Source organism: Pan paniscus, chromosome 5 (assembly GCF_029289425.2).
Source record: "Pan paniscus chromosome 5, NHGRI_mPanPan1-v2.0_pri, whole genome shotgun sequence".
Lineage (NCBI taxonomy): Eukaryota > Metazoa > Chordata > Mammalia > Primates > Hominidae > Pan > Pan paniscus.
Window position 1 is genome coordinate 108,222,001 of NC_073254.2, and position 27,929 is coordinate 108,249,929.

The following is a 27,929-nucleotide window of genomic DNA, read 5'->3' on the forward strand; positions in this document are numbered from 1 at the left end:
TTTTATGTTCTTCATGGTAATCTAGAATTTTTATTTGATTCCAGGTAACTTTGGACAATAGACATGATGAGATGTTTTCTCTTTGAATAAGTAACAGTTTAATTACATCATTGAAATAAAATATACTGTGGGCTTAATACATTGTAAATATTACAGAAGAAGTACTACTTTGCTATAGTAATTTAATGACTGAAGCTACATTTAATAACAATCTTACCAGTACTTGTATACAAAGTATTATACAGATTACTAACGAAGATATTGCAGTGGTTGCAACGATGTTACCAGCTCAACAAACATCTAACAATACAATATTCTTCTAAGAGGAAAAGTAATAATGTTAGATTTACAGACAATAAAGAGTCATGTTTCCCGCTTGAAACATTGGAAATAAATTTGAATCCAGATACAAGAAAAGGTTTCCTTTCTTGGGAACTCTGATCCCCAGTAGGCCTAGTACAGTCAATTTACATGAAGATAGCTTTTAAGATGCCACGGCAATGTAAAGAAACTCTCCCATCCGAAAATTACTGATTTGTAGGCCACTGCTCAAACATCTGACTTTTTAGAAACCTATTTACATACATTCAGCCCAAATCAGTAGATAGAATGTTTTTTTCTATATTACAATAGGCATTGTTAACATTTCATCAGAAGGCCAGTGCAAGACAATTAATTGTTAATAGCCATTGCCCAGCATTTAGGAGATTTTAAAATATCATACAAATATACAGTTAGAGTGTGAGAAATCTAATTGTGTGCATGATATGGGTGGTCTCTTTTATGGACATGAAATGGCAGAAATTAATTAATTAACAGGACAGTAACTACAGCGCTACTCATCCAGGGCCTAATTCTCATCTGGTGGTTGGGCCTATTTCCTGCAGAGTGGATTTAGGCAGCAAAAGGTCCTTGGCATTTAATACCAGATAGACTTAACTCAAAGTGCCAGAGAGGCTTGGAAATCATCTCAAGTGTAGGACAGATGTCTACAGCATCTCAGATTCATATCCTTTCACATATATTTCATACAAAATAAATCAGAGGTTCCTCTTGGAGGCAGCCCTACTTGTGCAAATGAAACATTCTAGGACTGATTCATCATGACTCTGATAAAAAAAAAATGAGCAGGTTGGGAATTTGGCCCTTTCTGAAGACATGTGTGATGGTAAAATGCATGGTCAGGGCAAGTACATCATCCTCAGAGGAAAGTAAGATACCTCTGATGTCAGACCTTATAAAACTTACTTAAATTTAAATCATTTAAATTAATGGATCTAATTATGGGGTTAATTAATGAGTGATATTAACAAATGGTAATTCTAATGAGTATATTCATTGGGGACAATGTTTTCGTCACTTGGGTTAAGAAATGATATGAAAAGTGTCAAAGTGAATCTAACTAGTTTTAAACCTTTTTAAATGAAGGTTGTATAACATACGTGATGATATTTCACAGATATTTCTTAGAATATCAATAAGCACCAAGTTTAGTGCTGTCAGCCCCATTGTCCCTTAATTTATTATATATGATTTAGATCTTGAAAGCACAACACACTATAAAATCTACACTGCATACGCACAAATGCAGTTTCAAAAATGAATCGTGAAATTTTTCTACCATAACAAGAATTTCTCTAGCTCTTCATAGCTGTGAAAAGAGCATTGGTACTGCCTGGTGAGCTCTGAAACATGTGGATTAATGTTCAAGATGATGCAGGACAAAAGACTGGCAATTCTTAAATGCAAACTAAACCCTGGTGAGTTCTTCTTGTAAATAATCTCTCCTGTCTTTAGAAAGAGATCTTACTAATCCTCTAGCACCCTGAGCCTTCATCTGCACATGACAGAGAGGTAAAGTAAGGGAGCCAGCAGGCAGATTCAAGGTGTGCAGACAGACAATGCAAAGTATCTCACAAGCCACATCCTGCCTTAGAGCGTGAACTGTAAGAAGGGGAACTGCCCCATCAGGCTGCTTGGGTATCTCGAGAGCTAGAAATCACCAGATAGATGCCAGCTCTCTACTTCACTTCAGACTATGTAGACCTTGGGGCCTTGTAGGAGTCATGTTTTATCTGTATAAGAAGAGATTATAATTAAAATTTGTCAGAGTTAAGTAGATTCTTCAGCAATATCATTCCTTACTGGAAAAAGGCCCAACAAGCACCCATGGCGCCATTAAGGAGCATGAGACCGGGGTGTAAGAAGAAAGCAGCTGTGTTTATCTTCATGCTTGAGTGCATCTTGCTAACCACGAGCAAAGGAGAGATTTGTTCCTTAGCCCAAACCTACCAAGACAGAGCTGGGTGCTCAGCTGTCACCAAGGGCATGTGGGCAAAGCACAGATACAGCATAGCTAGACCTCAATGCCAAGTGTGTCGGTTCTTCACTGCCGTTTTGTGTCTCATCCACTGTCTGATTCAGCTTTTTTAGCCACATGGGCTGGGTGTGATAGTCCTACTTTAACGTGATGTATATAGTGCATACTACCTACACACGCTATTGAAAAATGTTACCATTTGTTTTTCTGTAGAACTGTCTTCCTTTTAGTGACTGACATCTTGCTCAATATTCGGTGCTCAGAAACCAAAGTACTCTCCTTTCCTGGCAATAACACTACAAATACATCCCTTACTTGGATGTCTGTCATTATTTTTTGCTAAACACTGGTCTTGTGTAATACCTAAAGGTCAATTTAGTAATACTTGATCCAATCTCTTAAGGAGGGATGGGGTGAAATTTTTGAATGGTTGGAGTCAGTATTTTTATCAACAAGATTACAGGAAGAACTCAATTTTAGAAACTGAATCCATGTGCAAGAGTGCAGCAAGTGGTAAAAGTTTATACTTGGTCACAGTTTTCTCACTTTATGACATTACTGTAACAGTTACAGGACAGAAACACACATACACACATTTATATTCACACTCACACACAGTATAATTTTACTGATCCAGACACTACTTCTTTTCAATTAAAAAAAATGAAGACTGTTGTTCGGCCACCCAGGCATGAAATCTACTTAAACCTGGAATATAGGAACACAATACTATTCAAGTAAACAGCAACTGCACAGTGATAACGATATACATTAAGATTAACACATGCTGTCTTAAGAGATCCAGTAATAGCTAAAGACTAAAGAAAGTCAGAGATGTCGCTCAAAAAAAGTCAATATGCTTTCTCTCTTCCATTCTGATTATAATCCATTAGAACAGCTATAGTCCAGAAGATAATGTGTCTTCCTATGAAAATGCAGGGCTAGTAAATTTTTAAGTATGAATGAATTCTGCTCAATATTTTGAAGTCTTCAAATTCTTCTTGTTGAGGTAACAGAAAAATAAACCTTTACGGTTATTTCAGTGTCAAAATTAAATAGAGATATTTGAAGAAATATTAAGGTTTATTTCTAAAGTTATATCATGGGCAATAATATAGAAAAAAAGTGCACTCATTGACACGTATCCACTGCTTGTCCATTGTTCTCATAAAAGTCTACCTTTCAGTTTTGCTGAACTAAACAAATATTAATAGCACATAAACACTGATACACATCTCACAGGACATAATACATTTTACAAAATAACTCTAGTACTATAACTTGTAAAAATGGACATCTCTGATACTACGGACAGTTACATTTCACATTATAGTGAAAGTTCTGGTTACAAAGGCATTATTCATTTGATGGCATTTTTCCATGGGTTCTTAGACTTCCAATTGTGTAGCCAAAGGTTTCCCTCCTATTTCATTGAGACTTGAAGGATCGTTCAGTCACTTAAGCAACAGGCTTTCTTCACTGTAAACCCCTGGAGAATGGAGTTTGAGTACCTAAACTATGGAAACATTAGCAAACTGATAAGTGATCATGGTGACAATCACCTTTTCATTGAGCATGGTAAACTTAAAAAAATATAACCGAGGAGACAACAGACTCTTCTAGATTTTGAGCTTAAAAAAAAAAAAAATTCTTTTCCTGTGCTGCCAGGGAGGCATGAGGCTCACAGAGCCTCGGCAGACCTGTCTGTGGACACAGACATGGTTACCTTGGCAATCTTGACCGTGCTCTTGATGCAGCTTTCTGCGGCCCTGTGAACACTGGCTGCGTTGTTTGCGTGTTTGTGCAGGCAGTCCGAGTCCCCCATGCTGTTATCCAGAGGCTGCGCGGTGCCTTCACAAGAGGGAAACATGCTCCGGAAAGCGTGTCGCAGGTCCTTACTCCTCAGAGCATAGATGATGGGGTTCACGGTGGAGTTCAGCAGGCAGAGCATACTGCAGAATGCAAACACCGTCTTAATGAGCTTGTTCATCTTCCCAAAGACATCATACACCATGATTGCAAGCAGAGGGCCCCAGCAGATGATCAACACCACCAGGATCAGGACCAGGGTCTTGGCTAACCTAATGTCCATGCGGGCTTGGTCTGGCCGGGTCACCTGTACCTTCCCATCCTCAGACGTGTGGATGATGATGCTCTTCTGGGTGCCACGCTGAATCATGCGGACGGCGTGGCTGTGAGCCTTCCAGAGAATGTACATGTACGCATACACGATGAACAGAAGCAGTACGCTGGTGACCCCGATCCAGAACATCAGGTAGGTTTCATCAATGTGTGGGAAAATGTCTGAGCAAACGGATTGCAGTTTCTCGCAGTTCCAGCCCAGGAGAGGCAGCACGGCGATCACAATGGCTATGGTCCACATCAGGCAAAACGCCACCACGGCCTTGGGCCTGGTGACAATCCTCTTATAGGCCAGGGGCCTGTGAATGGATATGTACCTGTCGATGGCCGTGAGGAACAGGCTGCCCACGGAGGCAGTGAAGGAGGCCGTGACCCCACCCAGTTTGAACAGAAACACGTTGCGGCTATCTTTGCGGTGGAACACGTGGAAGTCAATGAAGCTGTAGACAAAAATGACACTCCCCAGGAGGTCTGCCACCGCCAGGCTGCCGATGAAGTGGTAGGAAGGCCTGCAGCGGAGGCTGCGGGAGTGGAGGATGACGCACAGCACCAGGAGGTTCTCCAGGACCGTGAAGGTGCCCAGCGTGAGGGACAGGACTGCAATGGCCAGCTGCTGGCTGGGGTTCAGGACCATGAAACACTCTATGTCCATGAAGTTCTCCCCACACTGGATGTTCTCCTCATTCTCCTTGAAGGACGAGAGAGACTTGTTGTAAAATTCTGTAATGTTCACCTGGTCTGCTGGGACTAGCTGGGGGTTGTCTCCCGCAGTCATCTTCTCTTGGAAGGGACTTCCCCTAAAGGAAGTTAAAGGGAATTTCTGTGGGAAGTACCCTAATTTGGATGCCATGTCACCTTTGATGTCTTCGTACTGAATGTCATTTGAGCCCACGTACAGGAGGTCAGTGGTGATGGTGCGGAAGGTGGTATCTGCAAGGCCATCTAGGATCGACTTCATAACCTCAGTCTTTGATTAGGCTGAGCTCAAAATGACTGAGAAAGTGACCCGCAGGGGGGCAATCCTAAGAGGAGGGAAAACAAATAAGCTGAATGGTGAGAAACAGGAAGAATAAAAACAAAGAGACACTGTAAATGTGGCAAATGTACTGTCATGGCAACTCATTCCTGTCTCTGAACAGTAGGAGGTCAAGTTCTCATCAGATTCAGTCAACAAAATGAGTAAGTCACTCAGAGAAAAGCTCCCCAAAGTTCGGGGATGGCATGGCACACGCCAGAAACATACCACCTTTTCATTATTTAAACCCTCTGTATTGAAGTCAGTGTGTGAATCCAGGAAGGACCTCCAGGGCCAAGAAGACTGAACTAAATGAAATGTTTCTTGGGGACAATGTCCATTTCATAGTCACGTTAAGAAAAGTGTTTAGCGCCTGGCTTCTCCTATCACATACACATGGTATCCCAGTACTGGTGGGGGCCGGCGAGAGCACTGATGTGTCACATGACTCCTACTCTTGGAGACTTCACCTTGTCAGACAAACGAGACTAAATGTAAAAGACAACCAAAGAATAAGACAGTGTAGAATCAAGTGATGAGTTGTGTGGTCTGTATGTTACTTGTAGCGGGGGAGGAGGGAGCTAGTGAGAACTGAGGAAGCTTGAGGCCATGTGGGGAGAGATGCTCCTCAAGACAAGTTTCTTCACCCAGAGAAGGGGAGGTCTGGACGGAGTCATGGCTGACATGACTTCTAGGATGTCCACATCAACCAAGAAAAATGTCACAAAGACAAAACTTGCAATGAGGCGTATAGGAAGACAGAGTTTTTTTTCTTTCTTTTTTTTTTTTTTTGATACAGAGTCTTGCTCTGCCACCAGGCTGGAGTGCAGTGGCACGATCTGGGCTCACTGCAGCCTCCGCCTCCCCAGTTCAAGTGATTCTCCTGCCTCAGCCTCTTGAGTACTGGGACTACAGGTGCGCACCACCATGCCCGGCTAATTTTTGTATTTTTAGTAGAGACAGGGTTTCACCATATTGGTCGGGCTAGTCTCAAACTCTTGACCTCAGGTGATCCACCTGCCTCGGCCTCCCAAAGTGCTGGGATTACAGGCGTGAGCCACTGTGCCCGGCCAAGACTGAGCTTTTTCACAGCGGGGAGCAGGATATGGAGGAGGCCTCCTGACAGCCCCCCTCATGAGCAGGTTGGTGACACAAGTGTGCCTGGTGACAGGAGACAGGCCGGAGAGTGTCCAAGGATTTCCATGTGAACAGCTAAGAGGAAAGGCCCAAACTTTAAGGCTCTTCGATTCTAAGCTAAGCAATTTGGTTTTGTTTCAAAATAAACAGCCAGAGAACTGATCTTACTATTTATAAATGTTTGTTTAAAATGTGGGCTATTAATTTCTTTAGTTTATTTTTAAAAATTAGAAGTATAGAGTGATATCTATAACAATTAAAATAATAATTAAAACAATATATTACTTGTTAATTGGCATTTGTTGTTCCTGAAACATATCACACTGTATGGGGTTGGGGGAGAGACAATCACTATTTCAGAACAAATTTTAAAAATGTTGAACAAACAATAAATGAGTTATTAATTCAGAGACCCTAATATCTGAATTAATAATTCATTTATTCATGTATTAACAAATTATGGAGCATCCACTATGCACTTGTATTATGTCTAGCTACTGTACTAGACACTAGTGTTGACAGCATGAAGAAAGAGTCCCTGCCCTTGGCCGGGCACAGTGGTTCATGCCTGTAATCCCAGCACTTTGGGAGGCTGAGGTGGGCAGATCACGAAGTCAAGAGATTGAGACCATCCTGGCCAACATGGTGAAACCCCGTCTCTACTAAAAATAAAAAGAAATTTAAAAAAAAATTTTAAAAATTAGCTGGGCATGGTGGCACATGCCTGTAATCCCAGATACTCAGGAGGCAGAGGCAGGAGAATCGCTTGAACCCGGGAGGCGGAGGTTGCAGTGAGGCGAGATTATGCCACTGCACTCCAGTCTGGCAACAGAGCAACATTCTGTGAAAAAAAGAGTCCTTGCCCGCATGAAGGATATGGTCTAGCAGAGGAGGCAGGCAGCTGACTCAGAAATTAAAAGAAAGCATGGGGAGAGCTACAATTGGGGACGTACAGGATGCTCTGGGGACACCCAGTCTAGAGGGCTGAAGGAGGTTTCCCCAAGGAAAAGATATTTATGCTAAGAATAGGTAGCATCAGTGTAGGTGGGGACAGGACACAGAGTCAATGAAAATAATTTTATTTAATACCCTAGTGTCATGATTCTTAAGAAAAGTAATTTGGAACAGGCATAAAGTGCTACATGTGGCCCACCTTCCCACATTCTGCCACCTCCACTTCCAGGATCTCATCACTGCTCACCAGGGTTAGGGCGCCTGCTTTCTGACCAGTTTTCCTGCCCTTCTCTGGTCCTGTTCCTTTTTGATCACTTGCCACACAGCTGTGGGGGTAATCTTCATAAACGTATGCTGATTATGTGACTCCCCTCTTTCAATCTCTTTGCCCTAAAAACCAAATATAAACTTTCGGGCAGTTTCCTTTTCAGGCCCAGGCCCTCCAGACATGCATGCAACTCTCGTCTGCCTTCTATGTTTCCGTCCAGCTGAGCTCCTTTCCAATTCTGACCCTCAGGCTCTTGTCCTTAATACTCTCCACAACCTGTCTCCCTAAACAGGATGGCTTTCTATCTCCCACCTGCAGGATGAAGTCCAGTAAAAAGTTTCCTGTGATCTAGCTCCCGCCCACCTCTCCAATCTTCTTCTTGCCAGCCCTGGCCTTGCCACTTGGGCTACACCAGATGAATTTTAGTTCCATAAACACGGCAAATTGACTGCTCCTCACCTCAGTGCTGTTGCTCCCATTGCCCCTTACACTCCTGCCTGGTCAACTCCTCCCCATCACTTTGATGTCACTTCTTGCCATAGCTCCCTGCTTCCCATGGCGATGAACACCCTTTCTGGGCTCCCAGAATACCCAAACAGAGTTCTATCATGGTACTGACCAGATTTTCTAATACTTCTTTGTGTTTGCATCTGTTCCACTACTTCCTCCCACCCACTAGACAGTAAGTTCACTGAAGATCTTACTGGGGACTTTATCTTAGTATCTACTCAGCATTTAGTAGAATGCCTAAAACACAGAAGAAGGCTCTAAATAAGCTGGTTGATTGGATATATGTATTTCAAAATAGAACAAAAACAAGAAGCTCTTTTCTACCCAAAGAAGGGGAAGGATTCTCCCAATGCTGATAAAAAAAAAAATGTTCATGTAACTTGAATCAAGGGATCTAGCCTGGAAAGCCGCCCAATCCAATTGTGCTAGAAATATGCTCTATTTAGGTAAGGTTATTAGCATTTTAAATGAAGCTGCCTATATAATTATCTAGTCTAAACTCTCATGGAATGAGCTATATGCAATAAGCAACTTTGGCTACAGAGAGGCAAACAAGAATATTGGCAATGCCATACCAAATGGTGAACAGAGAAAGAGCCCTCAGCACTAATGTGACAGGTAAGCCAGAAGGCTCCCTTAGCTCCTCCATGGTTGTGTAACCCTTTTACAAGATCACTGTAGCCTGTGATGGCAGTAGGAGGCACTGCCAAACTGAGGGCCCCGAATCTCCCATGGGTAACTTCTATCATCACTAAGAAAATTGAGGGTTTTTTTAGTCTGGGCTTCTGAACCAGTTCTGCACACCTCTCCTGCAACTGTCATAGAATAAAGCAGATGGGAGCCATCACCTACTGGACCAGAGGCAGGAGCTCTAAGGTACAAGCCACACAGAGGCACCCAGTGTGCTGGTACAGTCTGCTAACGCCAATCAAGTCAAGGCAGTGTCTCAGGGGCAAAGGCTAGTGGCTATAGAAATAAAGGATGCAGAAATAAAAGACCAAAGACCAACAGCCAAGCCAGTTGCCCAGTGCTTCTGGGCTCCTTTATCTAAAATACCTCCTGAGTTCCTACCCTCAGCCTGGCTCCAATGTTAACTCTCGAGTATCCTTAGTATCCTTAGGTTCCCTGTTCATCTGTCTGTCTGTCATATCTTTTCTCATATCCTGACCTCTTCTAGAACATGCTCTATATGTCCCACATTCAGCTATTTCTCAGGAGTCAACTCTTGCTCTTTGCAAACTTATGTTTGCTTAACAACTCCATTTACATATGGAAAGTTTTCATCCATAATCAAAGGGACACAGAAGACAGCCACAATGTGTGAGAGCTGTTCCTTACATGGTCCTGGCACATCCACAAACCTAACTTTTGCCTTTCGACTCCCACCCATACTTAAACACCAGGCTTACTGGCCCTGAGTGACTTGCTGCTCTTTGAATACACCATCATACCTGCACACCTTCCTCCTTCACCTTGTCCCTTCTTTTATCTGGATAGAAGCTCTCTGCCTACTAAACTTATCTTTCCAGGTCTGTGCCAATGCTACTTCCATGTCTGAGACCTTCCTGACCAGGTGCCCCTCCCACTAGGTATAACTAGTTCCCCAGCACATCCCTCTATTACAGGCCTCATCACGTCGTATAATCAGGAGTTCACATATTTATTTCCATAACTAGAATGAGATTTCCAAACACAGAATGGCATCTTTTTTTTTTAAGTGGTTTACCAGCCTGATAGCATGATAGCAGGAGAGCAGACAGCTGAGTTCCCATAGAAATGTTCACCTGAACCTAATAAAATGGCAGTAGAATTTTTATTAGGTGGTACCTTAAAACAGTGATTTGCATTTGCCTTTTTCTTAAAATTAGAGGACAGAAAAAATAATTTATGCAATAGACATTTAGCCTGAAAACCAGAGTTTGAGCCTCCATCTCCAAGTAGCTCCTGCGAGCCATTCCAGTCATCTTCCCATTCCTTATGCCATCTTCCCTCAATTAACTAACTCCCCCTTTACACTTTCCAACTGGAAACTAGTTTATCAGAAATTTTGATTATCTTTATGTATTAGATTCACAAGATTTAAGATTCAAAAGGTACAGAAAGACATACAGAGAAAAGTCAATCTCTCTCATCCCTATATCCCAGCCACCTAGTTTTTTTTCTCAAAGGCAAGGAATAAGTTTCTTGTTACCCCTTCCAGAGATACTCCATGCATATTCAAACAAATATATGTATTTACCCCCGCTTTGTTTTCTTTTTAGCAAACAGTAATTAACATTATTATACATACCTTTCTTTTCTTCTTAGAAGTACACATTGTGAACAGTTCCATATTCGTATATAAAACCTCTCTCTTCATTCAGCTGCCTTAAGGATCTGTTAGATGAATGTGACCAGCCTCCTACTGATGGAGGTTTAGGTTATCATCTTTTGCTATTAGAAATGATGCTGCAATAAATTGAATCCAACCACAGGTCACTCAGCAAGTCACTCAGGGCCAGTAAGCCTGGTGTTTAAGTATGGGTGGGAGTCGAAAGGCAAAAGCTAGGTTTGTGGATGTGCCAGGACCATGTAAGGAACAGCTCTCTCATATATTGTGACTGTCCTCTGTGTCCCTTTGATTATGGATGAAAACTTTCATATGTAAATGGAGTTGTTTAGCAAATGTAAGTTTGCAAGGAGCAAGAGTTGACTCCTGAGAACTTTTTCACATTTCTTATGGCATTGTGAGTAGTCTTTCTAGTCACCTAAGTTCCTAACTCGGACTTACTATGACACCTCCTCTTTCTCGACCTCTACAATCAGGTAGACCACTAAGTCTTGCTGATTTTCCTCTTTTAAGCATATAGAGAGAGCTTCTTATGGACTGGTGACACTGAGCCTATTACATATATATCAATTCCTTTATTTCACAATGGCCCTATGAAGTAGGTGCTATTATCCCCATTTTCAGATGAAAGGCACAGAGGGTAAGTAAGTTGCTATAGGCAAAGCTAGTAAGTAGTAGAGCAAGGACTGCACCCAGATGAGAGCCACATTTCAAGTCCTTAATAGCTCCATGTGGTTAGTAGCTACTATACTGGACAGTGCAGGTCTAGGGCCCTTGCTTGTAGCTTTCTTTGATACACCATCTCTCTAAGCTAAGACAGGGATATTACCATCTTCCTTGTTTTCTTCACTGATTCCAACCAGTCAAAGCACCTAGTCAATGGAATTAGGAGTTAGCAGACCAAGATTTGTGTTAGATGGTACTTGGGCAATCAGTCTTTCTAAGCCTCAGTATTTCATCTGTAAAATGGGGATGACGATGATGACAATAATGCCTAAATCGCAGAACTGATCTGAAATTAGATGAAATTAAATGCATGTAAAACATAGTGCCTGACACAAAAGTAAGTCTTCAATGGGTATTATTATTATCATTACTTAGTATTATGGCTCTTTGCTATATACTATACACTAATTATATTGTAAGAATATATTATAATAATATAATACATACTAATTATATCTCAAGAATGCTCATTGCCTTAATTATTCAATCTTATTTTTGCCTCAGCACTTAAAACATGAAGCAAATAGTAGATATATATAGACATGGGTAAGGGATGGGGAACCTTTATTGAATGTCTGTTATATCCAGCCATTTGAGAAACTTTACATATATTCTATCATTAAATTGTCAAGGCAACCCTATCAGGTGCTTATTTATAATCCCCATTTCACAGATGAGGAAATGGAGGCCATGAGATGTTAAGTAAATTGCCTAGAATATGATGGATTTGCAGATGAATCGAAGTTTCTCAGACTCCACAGTCTGTTTTTAGATTTTATGTGACGATTTCAGAATTAACAGTAACTAGGTTAAAGCCATTTTGCATCTTATATTTAAGTCTTCTGGATTCTTAGAAATGTAAATTAAGGCATTTTGCCAATAGTAATTAAGACTACCTGCTACTAAATCCCTATTTCCTATCAAAGCTCATCTAGGTAAGTCTACCTACTTGCATGGCCCTAAAGATTAAAATTTAGTCACTACTTGGAAGAGCTATAAAGCTTCTTCAGTGAAGACAAAGGATCACATATCTTATTCCAGTAATGCAAAAAACATGTTTCTGTGACTTACTTTAGATTAAGATCACCGCAAGTGTGATCACAGCTTCCCATTTTAATGCAACCAAGCACTTTCATTAAAACAAACTAGCTTGTTAAAATCTAAGCTAGGGCATGGGTGTGGTTATACGATAACAGAGTAATTTCTGTCCAATATAAGCCAATTGAATTAAAGAATACAGTTAATAATATATGGATTTTATGTAGTTCAAAGATCTCAGTAATGTCGAAATACTACTGTGCACAGGCTATTTTAACAGTTAATGGGATCATGGCAGGAAAACTGCTCTCTGCATTTTGATAATTCTTTCCTTTATTTCTACATTTGGATTATTACAGTAATTTCCACCTTATTATTTTTTGCATCAACAACTTCCTTTGAGAGTTCATTACTAATATGGCTTAGGCTTTGGGGGATGTAGCTGCCATTAATTTTGTTTTTGTTTGCTACTAGGAAAATCATAATTGGAAATTTCTAGCAAGATGTGTAGATGCACCTATTAAAGAAGCAGTTGGTTTTTATTACAGTTATAGTAAAAGAATGATTGAATGACATATAAGGGAATTTTCCTAGAATTCTGCTTTAAAAAATATAGCCAACATATTCTAACAGTGTAAGCTATATAAATCATGACTTCATAGTAAAGATAAAAATATCTTAATGTATTAAATCCATTATTTTTAAAAAATCACTTCAATTTTTAGACTATCATCTATTCTTTTTGTCTATTTTTCTGTATGCAAACCTGCCTCTCCACTACCTCCTTCCAAGAAAACCATATCTATCACAGCTAGCAAGCTATGGTATCATCAAAGGAATTTTGTGGGTATGGCTGCTGCATAAAGTTGTTTTTTTTTTAATGCTTATCCAGAGTCTTTATTTTTATTCGTGTAACCACAAAAGGTTTAAAATGTCCATGTGTTCTAGGCTGAAAACACTGTAGAAGTATTGGAAGGACTGGTGCTCCCTGATATATTATAGACTGCTTTAACCCATCATACTCCTTCTCTGATATTCTAAGTTTCTAAGTGCTTTAAAGAGACAATGCCTGGCACAGTGTCTACATTGACAGGAGTCCAGGATGTCAAATGCAGAAGTTCCAGTCCCTTGCTTAACTTGTTGTTTTTCCTACTTTGTTGGTTCTGTTGTTCGCTTGGCTGGCCTCATAAAAGAACCTTGTGAAGAGTTCAAGAGAATGCAGCTTCCAGTGGATATATTTGTTGGTTATTTTCCATTCATTTCTGGGAACAAGTCTGTTTTCTACTAATTTGATCAAGAAAATACTGTGCTAATGTATTTCTCTAAAGTTAGTAGGGAAAATTTTAGTCGACTCTTATAACTGCATTATGTCTAAGTCATGCTGTCAATATACACGGCAGATGCCATAGGCCAACATCATAACTTGATGAAGGATGTTTCCACTCCAGTTGAATGGGCAATGAGTCTTTTCTAACTCTTACCTAATCATTAGAGTTTTGGAATTATTAAAGAAGCTTGGTCACTTTTCCCTCATCTTCTACAGCAAAGTGAAATAACTGATTGACTTAATTATCCTGATAATTCAGGCAAAAATACATAATCTTTTTTCCTTATATTAATGTCAGCTCCTTTTCCTACATATGAAAGAAAATTCCATTATATTGGTAACACTCAATTGGCTCTCATACCTTCAGTTTTTCATATATTTTGTAACATAAAATAGAAGTTATTTAATGCACCATTTTCTCTAGTCTATTCTTTACTAACACTATATGTGAGTGTTATGTTTTTCATAAACATATATCAATTGATATGAACTTAGGACATTGACTTATACGAGTGTAGTAGACTGTACTTCTGTTCAAATTTAATGTGAAATATGCCAAAGATTTCACATTTAGAGACTAGTTAAAACAATTTCAGGGCTCAAGAAAATGATGTCTTGCAACTTCATTGGGTTAGCAACTACGTGGTGATGATGCTAAGAAACAAAGCCTCTTGAATTAATGATACAAATAAAATCATTTGTTGATCTGTATAACAAATTCCATTTATTATTTAATTTTGCTCTTCTGTTTAGCTGTTTCCTCCAATTAAGAGTGCCTTGGCACTTTTCTTGAGAGAGAGATCTTTCTACATACTGGGTAAAGAAAGCAATTTTTTTTATTTTTTTATTTTTTGAGATGGAGTCTCGCTGTGTCACCCAGGCTGGAGTGCAGTGGTGTGATCTCAGCTCACTGCAACCTCCACCTCCCGAATTCAAGTGATTCTCCTGCCTCAGCCTCCGAAGAAGCTTGGATTACAGGTGCATGCCACCACGCCTAGTTAATTTATATATTTTTAGTAGAGACAGTGTTTCACAATATTTGCTGGGCTGGCCTTGAACACCTGACCTCAAGTGATCCACCCACCTTGGCCTCCCACAAGTGCTGGGATTACAGGCGTGAGCCACTGTGCCCGCCCAGAAAGCAATTATTAAAGCAGCCTTCCACTAACAGAGAACATACAAAGTTTTCAATTAAGTAAAAGCCATGGCCATATTCAAAATACTCTATAAAATTATCTTTATCTTGCATATGAGATTTGGTCATTAAAAGTGGAAGGTGATATATTATTCTGGTCCACAAAATGTGTAGAAACTAGTAAACAGGCTCTTACTTTTGCAGTTCATTATCAAGGAGTCCATAGCAACAATGAAAAGTATGCTATATGATATCCAATTGCGCAGCACACCTTTCACAGTTTCTTCTCTCTTCATCTATCAGTGAAGGCATATTTTCTCTTTGAGTCCGTAATCATGCAAATTAACTAACTCCAACTAAAAGCCAAGTCTTATTTCTCCAGATTCAAATCTGAGAGAATTTGGGTAAATGCACAATAGAGAAAATCCTAATTTCCAAATATTTTCATTTAAGAAACATTTAAACTTTTATTATATGCCAGTCATGGAAAAAATGTATTATTTTTCCTTAATATTTACATGAAGTGGGTGCTATTACAATCTCTATTCCACACACTCAGAGAGAAAAATGCTTTACCCAAGGTCTCTAACTAGACAGGGCAGAGCTGGAAATTTGATCCAGGTCTGCATAATTCAAAGCCCCTGCTCTCAACACAGAGTTCCAAGAACCATTTAATAAGACACCCTTTCATTCATTTACAGGGAAGAAGAGTTGGTTTGGGAGAAGGTACACGTTATCTAATGTGTACATGATAATTTTATACAGTAAACAACTAAAATCTGAAGGAATGATCTGTTGACAGCAAAAGGGCTGCCCAAAGCACTTGCAAGTCATCCTTGCTCCACGGTCTTCAGCAACAAAGTATGCCAATTAACTATAAGGTATAAATCCTAACTCTGCATTAGTACCTTGTTTGCAGTCACTGGTGCTAATGGCAGTAACTGGCAAATAAAACCTAAGTCATTTTTGCCACTATTTTGTAAGTAAGGGAAGGTGTTTTTTTGCTTCATTAGTCAATTGTCAGGAATATAGATGGTAATGACACTTTCCACAACACCAGTGAGACACGAATAGGGCACCTTCTTTAGGTCTGAATGAGACATGCTTATTAGTAAATGAAAGCTTCAAACATCCATTCCCTACATGGAGAAATTCAAACACTCAAAATCACCCAACTTCCCACCATGAGCCATGAGGTTTTCTTAGACCAGGGAGAAGAAGACTTTCTGTGGCCCATTCCTAAGTTCCTGGCTGGAATCAAGGTAGACAAATTATATAAACGTACCATTTGTTGTTCCAACAAATGAGTGACCATTACCGTCTCCTGGTGCCCAATGGATGTAAAACTGCATTACTACAGCAATGTGGCTAATAGATATAAAGTTACAGGCCTTCAAATGCTTGATTTAACACATTTTTATTGGGCATACAGTCTGTGCCTAGGATTGTGGACATTATATTCCAAGATGTAACATTTTTCTGTGACAGATGACCCCCAAAATATATCCATGCTTCACACCCATGTAAGGGACATGGGTCAGGTCAAGAAAGCAAGGAAAATGGTTCTCCCCTCCACCCCTCCACCTCGAATACAGCCCACCCTTCTGTCTTCCTTTTCCTAGTTGAAAGAGTGGAATAGGTTATAAAAACATATAAAGGGAATATATTTAATCATCAGATAGTACTGGGCTGTGTAAATTCTCTTTCTCTACATGCTTTGAGATTTTCTCCCAGGAGAGGTGATGGGCATTGCTGAGCCATCCTGTAGTTGTCTTTATTGTGTCTAAACCCTTCAGACCATGAACACCTTGAGAGCTGGGAACTATCTTATAGGTCCTCTGCCTGGCACAGTGCCTGGCACAGAGTAGGTATTCAATACCTGTTTACTAAGTAAATGTTGGTATGCATCAGCAACATGGAAGATCCAACGTAACACAACAGCTTTTAACCATGGATAGTTTTTTCTGGCATAAAGCCAGCTGATCATGAGGGCATTAAACCTGAATCTTGGTCTCATACAAACAACCATCTGAAAAAGTGTCCAAATGGGAAAATTATATTGAATCCATCAATTATTTACCCCAGGATGTCTTATTTCAGTATCACATAGAAATTATATTGATGGCAAGTGGAAGTTATGGGCAAAGATCAGGTATTTACTTTTTATTCCAATCCTTGTTCAACCTGAGTACATATTATGAACTGCAAAGTTCAGCCACTTAGCAATGACGTATCAAGAGTCTTTTGTGACATGCACAACCTTGAATGAATCTTAATTATATGCTGTTGATAGACCTTTAAAGACAATATATGAAATTACTATTATAATGGACTTTTTTTCTTCCCCTAAATGCACATTATTGTGCATTGATGTTTCCCAAATGGGTTTCTCCACTTGCGAGTGTGTTTCCAAAACTTCTCAAGAGAAGTCACGTGAAAATTCAACCACTAGATGGAGTGGCTTTTATAAGCCCTCAGCAATCAATTTGTTATTCTATTTGGTGGACATAGTTCTCGCTTTGGTTGAGCAACTTCTCCTCCTGCTACAACATTTTATGTATTTTACAACTGAATTAATTAAAATACAAATAGGAAAATATGTTACGGAGAGTTAAAATGGGTTATTACTACTGCCTATGAAAACTAAATTTCTAATTACTTTTCTGAGGCAAAAGGGCATTGAGAAAATTTAATATATTGATAAAAATTAATTTTGAATATCAGGAATTCTGCCTCAAGAAAGTAATTAAGAATGAGAAAAGGAAAGGAGTTCTACTTAAAACAAATATGTTTAAACCAAGAGATGTTAAAAGTAAGAGGGGTGGTCTCAGGAACCCACAATCAATATTAATAACCAACTCATTCTATTTTATAAAACATTCAGCTTTCCAATTTCCAAATATGCAATCATCACTACTGGTCCTAACTCTGTGATGAAAAAGAATAGAAAATTAATCTCTATTATTGTAGGGACTAAAATGGAATATTTAACAAGAGAAATGAATCTTGGTTCAAATATTCATACAAATTGAGGACATAGTGACTTTCTAAATAATTCAATTTCCTTCCTATCATTCTCTCACTAAAATAATTTTAAATAAGTTTTTATTATTGCGTAAATCCGGGGTTTCCTTCAGACATTATTTTAAGAACTAGGTACTTATGTATCACCTACTTTAGTCGAAATGTTTAGGAAATTTTCAGTGTGTGCTAACAATGCAAGACATAAACAGAAAAATATGCTTTCAAGATGTAAATAATTACATACAAACAGAACTGGAAGAACGAGGTTTCAGTAGCAATGCAAAATATGCTCTGGAAATGTAGTTGTGATTAAGAAGTATGTATGCAAATTGGATGCAAGTGCAGAATTTTTATGCCATTGAAACCATGAGGCTGTTCTATTGTATTCATTCCAGATCGAGTCCTTCTTAGGGTTTGTGTGATACAATTAAGAATTAAGAGATTTTAGGAACTGAAAAGTGTTCAGAAAAAGTGATGTGAACATATTGAATTAGTAAATAAGACAGGTACCAATGGGCTGAAAATTATAATATACATCTGAAAGACCAGTCTGAGAAGTTACACAATGGTTTGTAAGTGCATGCAGGGTTAGTCTATAGGTCATTGGCTCGCAAAGGGTGGTCTCCCAACCAGAAGCATCAGCAGCATCTGGGAACTTATGAAAAACACAAATTCTCAGGATCCAGATCAGATCTATGGAAACAAAAACTCTAGGGTTGGGGTGCATCTCCATTCTTAGCAAGGCCTTTAGGAGGCTCTAGCACATTCTGACGTTTAAGAACCACTGTGAAAGATTATGGAGACAGATGAAAAGGACTAAATGAGAAGGTGAAGTAGATTTAACCTTTAAGAAGAACTAAGGTTAGATAAGAAGAAAGAACATTCTGTAAGTATAGGTTTTTAGATCATTGAAACAGATTGCTACAGGAGCCAGCTCAAGATAAAATAACCTCCCACAGAAGATCTTTATAACTGAGGTATTCCTATTTGGAATAGAATAATGTCATTTAGCCAGAAAATAAGAATAAAGAGTGGAGAACCTCTCCAGTTTTTTTAGTCTACAATCCAGGGCTTCTCTGGACTTTTTCAGGAAACTTTTTTATGTATTTTGTCCAGCAAAGGAAAGTGGCTTCAAAATGTAATGTGTACTGATATAATACACAGATATATATTAAGAACTCCACACCATTTTCTCCTAATTCTATTTACAAAGGCTATGCAAAGCTTTATAGGGTTGCTAAGACATTTCCTTCACCACTACTGTGAAGGAACCCATGATTATTGAGCATAACAAGAAAAAAGTAAAAGTAATTAACATGTCAGCTTATTTCTTTCAAGCTGGAAATACTTGTTTCTGTTCTTCTTTTCCTCCAAACCATAAAATACTACATCTTAAGAGATGAACCCAGGAAAGAACGAACTAAAATGAAAATTTTGCTGTAGGCCCAAGTAATATGGATCTACTGCAAATTATTTTACAGAATTACTCTGGTAATTATGCAATTTACACTTTTCATAGTGGACTTATTTCAAAAATACCTAAAAGTTATAAATATTTAGAAATATATCCCAAGGCACTTAAATATATGACTCTGGGCAAACTGTTCTCTCTCTTAATTATTTCGTCAATAAAAATGGATCACAGATTACTCACAATTAGTTACTTTAGCTGAGGACTAAAATAATTCAAAGATTTCTCCTTTTTTGTTTATAAGACATTAGATCTCATTTCCAAAAGTAGTTGTGTATCTTCCAAAGTCAAATTCCCACATACGCAGAGACACAAAATTCTTTGGCCAATCTTGCACTTGTTTTAGTTATATGTTAAATTGTCTAGCTTTCGTTTTTCACATGCATACTGCCCGCTCACAACTTGTACAAAAGCTAAAGAAAACATTTAGCAAATTCTGGTAGCAATGCATTTCAATGAGCTGAAAATTGGATCCATTTAGCCAAACGCCATGGAATAAACCAAAATACTCAGATCATAGTGGCATTAAGTCCCTCATATAAAGAATAAATAAATTTGATTAATTTTTAAATATAGCTGAGTTAAAAGCAAACACAAGTGACAAAGGTCTAGTACCTAAATGATCTTTTTTTTTAAAGATCAACAATTATATTGGTTAACTTGCTATATTAAAAACATCATTTTTAGGCCAGGCACAGTAGCACACGCCTGTAATCCCAGCACTTTGGGAGGCTGAGGCAGGCAGATCACTTGAGATCAGGAGTTCAAGACCAGCGTGGCCAACATGGTGAAACCCCGTCTGCACGAAAAATACAAAAATTAGCCGGGCATGGTAGCATGAGAATCGCTTGAACCCAGGAAGCGGAGGCTGCAGTGAGCCGAGATTGTGCCATTGCACTCCAGCCTGGGTCAACAGTGAGACTCTATTTCAAAATAAATTAATTAAAAATAAATAAATAAAAACATCATTTTTAGCTTTTTGACCCGAAGAAATCAATGTTATGAATTACCTAGTACAAATGTCCATATAAGTAGAAATTTATTTAAAACAAACTTTAAAAATTTTTTTTCTTTTTTCTTTTTTTTTTTTTTTTGAGGCAGAGTCTCACTCTGTCACCCAGGCTGGAGTGCTGTGGAGTGATCTTGGCTCACTGCAACCTCTGTCCCCTGGGTTCAAGCAATTCTCCCACTTCAACCTCCCGAGTAGCTGGGATTACAGGCACGTGCCACCATGCCCGGCTAATTTTTGTGTTTTTAGTAGAGAAGGGGTTTCACCACGTTGGCCAGGCTGGCCTCGAACTCCTGACCTCAAGTGATCCACCTGCCTTGGCCTCCCAAAGTGCTGGGATTGCAGGCGTGAGCTACCGCTCCTGGACTAGAATTTGTTTTTTCAAAAGCATATTAGAATTTATCGCCAGCTTGAATGTAATACTCCTTAAAACTTCACTCAATTTTCAGGACTCATATTGATTCCAATTTTCTTCTCTAAAGTTATGATCTAAAAGAATGAATAAAGAAATGGTGAAGGAAAGAGGGGGACCCTCTCATTTAAACATAAATTTTGAAAAACATAATTTCCTAATTAATTAAGAATCCAAATAAGAGTGGAAAAATAAGACATTAAGTAGTAAAATATTGTATTTTAGGGAAAAATTATTTGCCTTTTGTGTTGACAGAAAAGGCAAACTAAATTCTTGCATTCAAAAAAATGCAAAATGTACTTTTGAAAACATTCAAAAATATAGAATATTATGGAATAGCACAATGGGTTAAAAAAGAATTTGCTCAAAAATAATGATTTCCATCTAACCACTCTCTACATATTCAAAAACAAAAGAAAACAAAGCAAAGAAAGCAAAACTTTCAAAGCTTTCTTAAAGTGCAGGTGTGAACATTTCTCCAGCTGGGGCTCAAATAGAATTCATAGTATTCCCAGAACAACTGCAATGACTCTGCCATGCCCATTTGCTCAGGTTTTGGGAGTAAACAATTCTTCCCTCAAAAACCCATACAAACTATGAACCTCGAGAATTCCATAGTGATTAAGTTATTAGCTTAACCTGTCCAAGTGAAACTTAAATTAGAGGCTGGCCATTATTATTTCATCTATATGGAAAATACTTCAAATATATGGAAAATATCAATGGAAACTAGGTCAAGAATATATACATGCAACTAACTGTCCTCTAAACTATTATAAAAAATATACTTTTTTTCATTATGGGGCCTTGTTAAATCAAGAAATATAACCCAGGAAAGCTTTTAGTAAACACTTTGATAAGAACTAAAGATAACTACACTACTTTATGTCATGACTTTGACCTCTTATTAGCAATATGTATTAAACATGCCATGTGAGCAAGTTTGAGATGGAAGTTGCTTGCTCTAACATCAAACAATTTCAAAAGCAGCAAGAGAGGTGACAGGGTCTACTAAAAATCACCCACCTTACAAACCTGCCCCCCTAACAAATTTCCTATAGTTTTAACTCACTTGTGGTAACGTTGTAATGTGTTATATATAAAAAATATAACTATCTTAATATGCATTCTGAGATATGGTAATAACCTTCTGTATTTTCCTCCAACTTGTACAGCCCTAATTTCCAAAAAATAATAAACAACTAAAAGGATTGGCTAAAAAGAAACTGTTTTAAACCCATCAGTGTTTATGATAAAATTATAATCAAATGCGGTGATGTTCATCCTGGCATACTTGCAAGATTCTTAGAACGCATGGGACTGGCACGGATTTCCACCTATCCTGGAAAACAAGAACGGCCTTGTTTCCATTCAAGGTGGATATCGGCTTTAACTCTTCAGTGTCCATCTGCACAGCTGCTTTGAATGCGGACATTTCCCCAAATTTGTAGTATTTATTTAAAATCAGAATTACATGTTCAAATGTATAAAGGCAACATATTTAAATTTTTATTTCAGTCATGATTTACATCTATAAAAATGTTTATACATGTAAATGAAAGTGTGTTTCTATGTCCAGTTGTCCAAAATTATGCAATATATACTTTGATATTATACATATATTCTGGTGAAGTTACTGTTTCTTTTAATCCAGGAAACATTTTGGAGAAATCTGAATTTATAAAGTCAATCCAATCTAATCTAAGAATATACAGAGAATTAAATGCTTATCAAAGTATTAAATAGCAATTCAGTGGCAAAAAGTTGAATCCCCCAAGTCCCCAAAAGCAGCATTCATGCAGCCATAATATAAAGTTACCATTTCTCTGAGAATAAGATTAGGAAAGAACTGGAGATTCAGGGAAGAAAACATGAAGTTAAAATTTTGGCAACACAAAGTATATAAACTGATTTTGATTTCCTCTTATTCTTTGACTTCTCTACCAGTCTTCAGTATATAAGAGAAAAATCAGCAAAGCAGGCTGCCTCTCAAAATACAGATATGCAGTATGTAAACCTGGCCCTAGCACAGTGTTTCAAACAATGTTGGGTCCAGATTGTTTTAGAGCCAACAGCAGAATTATAAATAATTTAAACCCAAAGCCTGGTTTCACTCTAACTATTTGTCAGTTCAATTAGAAAATGATAAATACAAAAATAGAAGAAACAGAATTACACTGGTGGAGGCATGGCATCCTTTTCAGCAGGGAATGAAAGCTCTCATCTATGTTCTTTATGCAACTGAGCTAACATGGAATTTGGTAAGTAAGATGGAGCCTGTCCTTTAGGTTACTGCCTGTTATCATGCTTTAATTGCTTTAATTAGCATTTAATTCACTGTATATTCTTAGATTAGACTGGATTAACTCTATAACATAGATCAATTCAGACTTCTCCACAATATTTCCTGGAATAAAAGAAACAATAACTGTCACCCAGAATTCTTATAAATTCAAGAAGCTATAACCAAATCTTTCATTTTGCTAGTTATGTGTCATTAGGTATTTTCAAATTCAATTTGTTACTCTTGTTTTTGCAGCATTCCTGGATAGCTAGTTATGGGAAATAATCCCTTATTAGGCCAACTGTTTTCTGGTAAGAAACATTTGGTAAGCGTGGTGAACTATAAACTGCTATTAGAAGTTCCATCTCATAATAGTTTATTCTTACATAGCAAAGTATTTGATTTCTAATTCCAAACACTAATATGCAAGACAACCATGAAGCCTGTCTAAATTTCCCCGTGGTTAATGTTAATTTTGAGTCAAAGCAAAGAACAGTGTTATACGACTGTTTTGAAACAGTTTCTCAGGCTTTGCCTTAGTAATTAATAAGCTGACACTGCATACTAAACACTTATCAACACAATCAATGGGGCTGCTTCCTTCTTGGGAAAATAGGTAAACCGAATCAAAGAGTTTTCTTTTGGAAGAGGCTGAAATATGCCACAAATACAGTGGTTCTTTTTGAGAATTTCATTCCCAGCAGTTTCATCTTGGTAACATTTAACAATTTCACTATTTTACCATTTTGAAATGCCAAAAAGAACACACTGATCCTGCAGCTAGGCTTATTAGAGAAGAGCAATCTCACAGGCAAGACAGAGAGGAACATGGTCCACTGGGAAATGGGTAACAGAAAAAGACAGAAAACAGTGGATAACAAACAAAGCCAAGCACTACTTCAATGTGAGACCTGGTGTTCATCAGAATTTAAAACTTTACACACTAAATAATAATCACTTATGGCTTATTTAAGGTTCTAGTCATAGCATTCTTTTTACATACATATATTAATGTTATTAAAATTCAGGGGCATGAATATCTAATTTGCTTTCCTAACAACGAGTATGCACGCACAGTAATTTTATTTGTGAAAGGCCAGAATTGGGTATTTCCACCTTGTGGCATCATTGTACCCCCATGGACACTGAGAAACACAATGAGACCTCTCCCCATCAGACACTTGATACATACCTCAGCCAAGAGCGCTCCTCGCCTGGAGTGGGAGACATCTTTGAAACAAAAAGAGTCGGTTTACAGTAAGTTCTCCTGATAAGCTAAAATGGATTAGTTTTTTAAAACCATGTCCCACATCAAGTCTCTTGCCCCACTATGGTAACTGCCATTGTGCCTACAAATAAGTGCCTGTAGTATGCAATGTTTAAAATTCTGGAGGTGCATGTCTTCTGCTCATGTATGGATATAATCTGAAAGTAATTTGTCTCACTTAAGAAACTATAAATGGCCTTTTATTTTTATAAAATTGCTCTTAACTGAGTTAGAGAGCGGGGGAGGGGGAGGAGTACCAGGGAAAAAAAGGACAGAGAAAAATCAATTAGTGTATCTTCCCTTGCAAACTGTCAGTAGGGTAGGATTAGAAAAGCAACACTTTAAATCACATAAAGTCCTATGGGAACCTTAAAGGTTGGTTGCTCTTAGCTTCTCAATATTCTGCAAAATAGATTGATGTCAGTGGTGACCCCACTAATACTCAGTGTCCGCTAAGCTTCCTCTAAGAAATTGCATTTCCCCCATTGTTCAAAAGAGATTAACTTGGTAATAAAAATGAGGAGAAGTTATGGGACCCACAGAGATATCTTTCAACACCTTTAAAACCAGTAAATCTGTTCTAATCTCTTATTGGATTACATGCCCGAGGAGGCTTACTATATCAGGAAATCAACAACAAAGGCAAGAATAGCACTTATTTGGAGGAAAATAAAAAAAGATGGGAGGCAAAATGATTAATACGTTACTAAACATTTCTTTTGTTTTTTTATCTGTTCAATTTTAAATATCTGAGAGACAATCTATTAAAATCAGAAACATGCATGTTGCTTTTAAACTTCCAAATGACCAAATGACAGTTTCTCATGTCTATTACAGCAAACATATTTTTATTTGAGAGGTGATCCGTTTATGATTTGTAAGCCTTAACAAGAAATGTCTTTTAAAAATGCAACATTAACTTTAGTCATCTAACAGCTAGTTCTGAGTTAAATGGTTCCATCGACATTCAATTTTAGGTATTAGTTACATGGACATTTGTTTTTCCTCAAAGAGAAGTGGTTCCTGTAGCTTTTTATCAAAAGTTTATTATTTGACATACATCTCTTTATATGACATTTACTATTTTACATTAGTCAGTTTCTAGGTTTGCAGCAGAGATCGATGTATTTCCCTGGGAAGACTTAGCTGCTAATATGGTTTATAGGCATTCAGCACCAACTCAAGCGCCCGTTTTTCAAACATGCACAATTACCCATTTTCTACAAACAGACATCAGTGCATACAGAGCCAGGTGCACACACATTCAATAAATAGTAAATGGTAGAAATCTCCAGAAGTAGAACAGATCACAGTTAACAGGCTGGGGCCATACAGCTAAGTAAACACCGACGCACGATTCGCTCACACGGAATAAGAACTCCACGAAGGACACTTGGGGACCACACTGGTCGTACCCGAGGGGGCGGGAGGCGGAAAAAGTATTTCCAAACGCAACTCTGCCAGGTCTTACCCTTCGCATCCCCTGGTCCTCGGGACAGAAGCTCCCTTGGCACCTCTCGCCCAGCTCAGGGGCTGGTTGTCCGCTAGAACGAAATGTCCCCCACTGACTACGGAGAGCTCTGCAGGGAGCCGAGGCCCCCGCCCGGGCCAAGGGAAGGCGCTGGCGCCGCGGGAGACAAGAAGAGGCGGAGGCGGAAAAGAAGTGGAGAAGGAAGGGGTGGCAGAGGGAGTAGCGTGCGGGAGGCGGCGCCGGCGCCGGGCTGCTGGCGAGGCGGGGTGGGGTGGAGTGGGGTGTGCCTCCGGCGGGCGGTCAGCAAGTCAGTCCGTCCGAGCGCCGGCGTCCCGGTCTCCAGCGCCCGCCCGCGACAGCGACCGGGACTGGCGCCCCGCTGCTCCGACCGCCGGCGAGCCTCGCCCCTTCCCAGGCTCTTCACTGGGTCCTCCCGCGAGCCCCGCCTGGCCCGGCGTGGGGCCGCCCGTCTCCGCCAGCCCGGGCGCCCGTCGCCTCGTCCCGCTCGCGCAGTCCCTGCCGCTCCCTCCGCTCGCGCTGTCTCTGGCTCCCTCTCGCTCCAGTCCCATTTATGAAGCGCGGTCCCATCACGTGTTAATGAGCCTTTGTCCTGCCCTGGCAGCGGCGGCGGCACAGACCCCGCCGAGGGAACTGCGCGGGGAGGGACCTGCGCGCAGCGCCCGTAGCTCCAAACTTTGCTTGGGGCGGGGGACCCGCCGCGGCGCCAGCCCTGGGGCCAGAGGGGACAAGCCTCTTCGGCCCGCGTCACCTACTTCTCCTCTTCCTCCTCCTCCTCCGCCGCCGCGCTCCCGGAGGCCCCCGCTGCCATGACCTCGCTGTGCTCCCGGATACCCTCACACCCTGACCAGGCCAAGAAGGGGCTGGTGCCTGCGCCGCCCACGACCTCGGGGCCATTAATCACACGCTCCCGGGCAGAGCGCATCGCCAACACCTTGCGCGGGGGTCACGTCTGGGGCAGCGGGCTGAGCCGGAAGGGGAAGGGGAGCGGGAGCCCAGAGGCCGAGGCGCGCCAGGCCCGGGGGTGCGGTCTCGCGCCCCCTCCCTCCGAGCAAGGCCGCTCCCGTGGCAGGCGGCAGCGAGCCGGGCCCGGGGCCGGGCAGAGCTTTGGGACTGCGCTGCGCAGCCCCCGAGCCGTTCGCTACCTGGCTGCGGCCGCGCGGCCACCTGTCCTCCGCCCTCGGGGCGCCGCCCAGCTTCGCGCCAGGCGCCTTCTCCAGCGCCCGCCGCCCTTTCCCGGCGAGACCACTCGGGCGCGCCCCGCCCGCCGGTCCCCGATGCAAACAGTTGGGCTCCGTAGGCGGCTGGCTCCGCGCCTCCCGGCCCGGCGCGCCCCCTCCCCGGCCACCCGGGGCCCCGCTCCTCGCACCTTTTCGCTGGAGGAGGACGCCCCACTCCAGGGCCGGACTGGGGGCTCTGGGACTCGGGGGCGGCAGCGGCGGGCGCCTGGGGAGCCGCGGTGTGCTCAGCAGCCGCGGCAGGAATTAGGGGACATGCTCGTTAATTGTTTCCACTATCAGCCGCCGTCTGCCTCCTGTGTGCACGGATCAAATCTTAATTGGTCTTTACATTTATCATGGTGAATTGCGAACCTCCAAACAAGCCTGGGCCGCCGCTTCTGCCGAGGAGGCGCTCCCCTCCCCTCCGCCCCCGGGGCCCGGCAGGGTGTGCGGCGGCGGTCGTGGTTATTTAGACATCTTTATCTCTCGTGAGTTGGGTCGGGAGAGGATCGCACGGTTTCCACCTGACGGAGCCACGTCACGTCGGCCACAAGGGCCCCGTGCTGGGCGCTGGGTTCGGTTCCCGGCCGTCCTCTTGTGGCCGCCTTGGCGTTCATTTTATGACACCTTGCCGGTGTTCCCAGACATCATCCCGCACCGCTCCGTTTTACCGACCTCCAGGTCTTCCCGCCCCTGATCAGACCCCAACAGCAACCGTACTATATCTGGACCCTATATTCGAACTACGTGGTGAGAATCCGTGAAAGCGAGCCTGTCAGGGAAAGAAGGAAGATTGTTGAGTTCAAGGTCCTGGAGGAGGGAAGGCTGTAAAACCGTTTTGGAAACGTCAGG

General features: G+C 40.6%; 1 protein-coding gene across 4 annotated transcripts; it reads right to left on the reverse strand.

The window, feature by feature from the left end:
- Window positions 1-27,883, reverse strand: CNR1 (cannabinoid receptor 1). Of its 4 annotated transcripts, XM_008976476.6 has the most exons (3): window positions 25,840-25,971; window positions 24,294-24,331; window positions 1-5,484 (listed from the first exon to the last, which is right to left on the reverse strand). In XM_008976476.6, exon 3 carries the CDS (start codon window positions 5,418-5,420, stop codon window positions 4,002-4,004), a length of 1,419 nt encoding a protein of 472 aa, XP_008974724.4. In that variant the 5' UTR covers window positions 5,421-5,484; window positions 24,294-24,331; window positions 25,840-25,971; the 3' UTR covers window positions 1-4,001. The 4 variants fall into 4 exon arrangements, with proteins under 4 accessions (XP_008974724.4, XP_034818396.3, XP_034818397.3 ...); XM_034962505.3 differs by lacking the exons at window positions 24,294-24,331; window positions 25,840-25,971 and adding an exon at window positions 27,227-27,883; XM_034962506.3 differs by lacking the exons at window positions 24,294-24,331; window positions 25,840-25,971 and adding an exon at window positions 27,003-27,165.
- Between the last annotated feature and the right edge of the window lie 46 nt (window positions 27,884-27,929).

Coding starts and splice junctions, on each gene's coding strand:
- CNR1 (XM_034962505.3), bottom strand. CDS start 5,420: ATGAAGTCGATCCTAGATGGCCTTGCAGATACCACCTTCCGCACCATC.